The sequence below is a fragment of the Palaemon carinicauda genome, chromosome 1, assembly GCF_036898095.1.
Source record: "Palaemon carinicauda isolate YSFRI2023 chromosome 1, ASM3689809v2, whole genome shotgun sequence".
NCBI classification, from domain to species: Eukaryota; Metazoa; Arthropoda; class Malacostraca; order Decapoda; family Palaemonidae; genus Palaemon; species Palaemon carinicauda.
In genome coordinates this window covers 144,451,341-144,453,840 of record NC_090725.1, presented here as the reverse complement: position 1 = coordinate 144,453,840, position 2,500 = coordinate 144,451,341, and the positions used below count along the sequence as shown (strand labels likewise).

At 31.7% G+C, this 2,500-nt stretch overlaps 1 protein-coding gene across 3 annotated transcripts in view; it reads right to left on the bottom strand.

Moving 5' to 3' along the window:
* LOC137652353 (toll-like receptor 2) overlaps nt 1-2,500 on the bottom strand; it is a 74,564-nt gene that overhangs the window by 232 nt on the left and 71,832 nt on the right. For all 3 annotated transcript variants that reach the window (XM_068385731.1, XM_068385723.1, XM_068385713.1), the window contains exon 23: nt 979-1,064. In XM_068385731.1, coding sequence (XP_068241832.1) covers nt 979-1,064 — 86 coding nt within the window. The remainder of the gene's footprint in view (nt 1-978; nt 1,065-2,500) is intronic.

The following is a 2,500-nucleotide window of genomic DNA, read 5'->3' as shown; positions in this document are numbered from 1 at the left end:
TTCATAGTATAATTTAAAGAACCATTCAGCATAGGATTTGTGAGCCCCTCGGGAAAGGAAAGCCTCCACAAGTGATGGATAAGCCTCTTTCTTTGGAGGCCATTGTCAACCACATACATTGGGTCAATGAAATTACTGAGTATTATTACTATGGTTATGGTAACTGATACAACATCAACAATGCTACGCTAAGAAGTGCTTATGTTGTCTCTGGAGGGAATAGAGTGCCTGAAGATCTCTTCTTCTGAAACCAACTGCAATTACAATTTTCCCACCCAAAGGTTTCCGAGGAAATAGAATAATTTCATTTCCACCCCTCTGTGGTGTGAGAGTTACCACATGGCCAGGGACAATAAGATTGCAGCCGTATTGTTCAAGGTTTTTCTAATTTATGGAACATTGCAAATGAGAAAATCTTTTTATAGCTAAATATCTGTATTTCAAAATATAAAGGCTGTATGCTTGGGAACTTTAGAGAGACAAATTGAAATGGCAAAAAAATTATTGTTTCTCAGTAAGTTGAATGAATGATTGAATGATTTGAAGTTCTCTGGCATTTCTAAGTAAGTTGAATGATCTGGGGATACGAAAGGGCAAGACTGTAGACCAAGTAGTATACAGTTCAAGAATGGAAAAGAATAAAAGGGTAAGGTAATTTTTAAAGGGACCAGGAAATTTGAATTTGAAGAAGTGATACACTTTTATCATGTATAGCTCGTTCTCAGTACGAGTGTGACAGGATGCATCTCTTCAGAGTGACGTGTAAAAGGAATTCCTTTGCCCAACTGTACATGGAGATAATTTTGCGGGGTAAAGTTTGGAGACGGATTTGTTGCTTGAGATATGTTTTCAAAAACAAAAATAATATTCTCTAAACTGCTGTGTGCTGTATCTAGTCTACAATTAGATTGACTTAAAACAGTAAAGGAATTTGAAATTCCTTACAATAAGTTGCAAACTATTATAACATATACTCACTAGAATCCCCATCTAATATATACTCGTGAAGACTACTGATATCAGAGAGGTTTACAGCCGACGAAGAATAATTCTTCCCTTTAAACCTGGAGAATAAAGAAATAGATTACAAATAATTTAAAACACAGTCTAGAAATTTCATTATGATATAAAATTATGGTTTATTTTCCCTCTTTATAAGAAATAATGACACGTTGTCAGTTTGTTATTACTTGCTAAGCTGCAAACCTAGGATGGATAAGCAGGATGCTACAAACCCTAGGGCTCCAATAGGAAAAATAACCCAGCGAGGAAAGGAGAAATAAGAAACTGTATATGTTAAATAATGAATAAGAATATAGAATACAAAATATAAAAATAATTCCTCTGGTAATATAAAGTAGCTACATTTCCTAAAAGAAAGCACCTAAGGCGAAGATGACTAATGTAAGAATTCTGTGACGTTACAGTCCACGAGAGGAATCAAATTCGTCAAGCAACTGCTTTGATGGTAAAATTTGGAGAAAAAAGACAATATCGAGCCAATTTACCCATAGTTTTCCTAAGAAGTCTATTATAATAACTTTAGACAAAAATATACAATTTAAAGGCTTAAATAACCAAACATTCTACAGACCTCACAATGGAAAAAATGCTTGCAACTTGTATAATAAGATATTGGCGAATCAATAAGTTCTTTGAAAAAATCTGGCTTCAGTTAAATTTTGGCTTGGATTACTATTTTTTTCTTTTTTTTTTAACAAAAATCTAGCTTCAGTTGCATTTTGCCTTGGATGTTTTTAAAAAATATCTGGCTTCAGTTAAATTTTGTCTTAGATGTTCTTTAAAAATATCTGGCTTCAGTTAATTTTGCCTTAGAGGTTCTTTAAAAAGTCTGGCTTCAGTTAAATTTTGCCTTAGCTGTTCTTTAAAAAAAAATCTGGCTTCAGTTAAATTTTGCCTTAGATGTTCTTTAAGAAAAAAAAAACAATTAGCTTCAGTTAAATTTTGCCTTAAATGTTTTTTTTTTTATGAAAATTTAGCTTCAGTTATATTTTGCCTGAAAAGTTCTTTAAAAAATCTGGCTTCATTTATATTTTGCCTAACAAGTTCTTTAAAAAATCTGGCTTCAGTTATAATTTACCTTAGAAGTTCTTTAGAAAAATCTGGCTTCAGTTAAATTCTTCCTTAGAAGTTCTTTAAAAAAAAAATCTGGCTTCATTTATATTTTGTCTTATAAGTACTTTAAAAAAATCTGGCTTCAGTTGTATTCTGCCTTAGAAGTTCTTTTTTAAAAAAATCTGGCTTCAGTTAAATTTTGCCATAGAAGTTTAAAAAAAATGTGGCTTCAGTTATATTTTGCCTCAGAATTTCCTTAAAAAAATCTGGCTTCAGTTAAATTTTGCCTAGAAGTTCTTTAAAAAAATCTGGATTCAGTTATATTTTGCCTTAAAAGTTCTTTAAAAAAAATCTGGCTTCAGTTAAATTTTACCTTAGCTGTTCTTTAAAGAAATCTGGCTTCAGTTAAATTTTACCTTAGCTG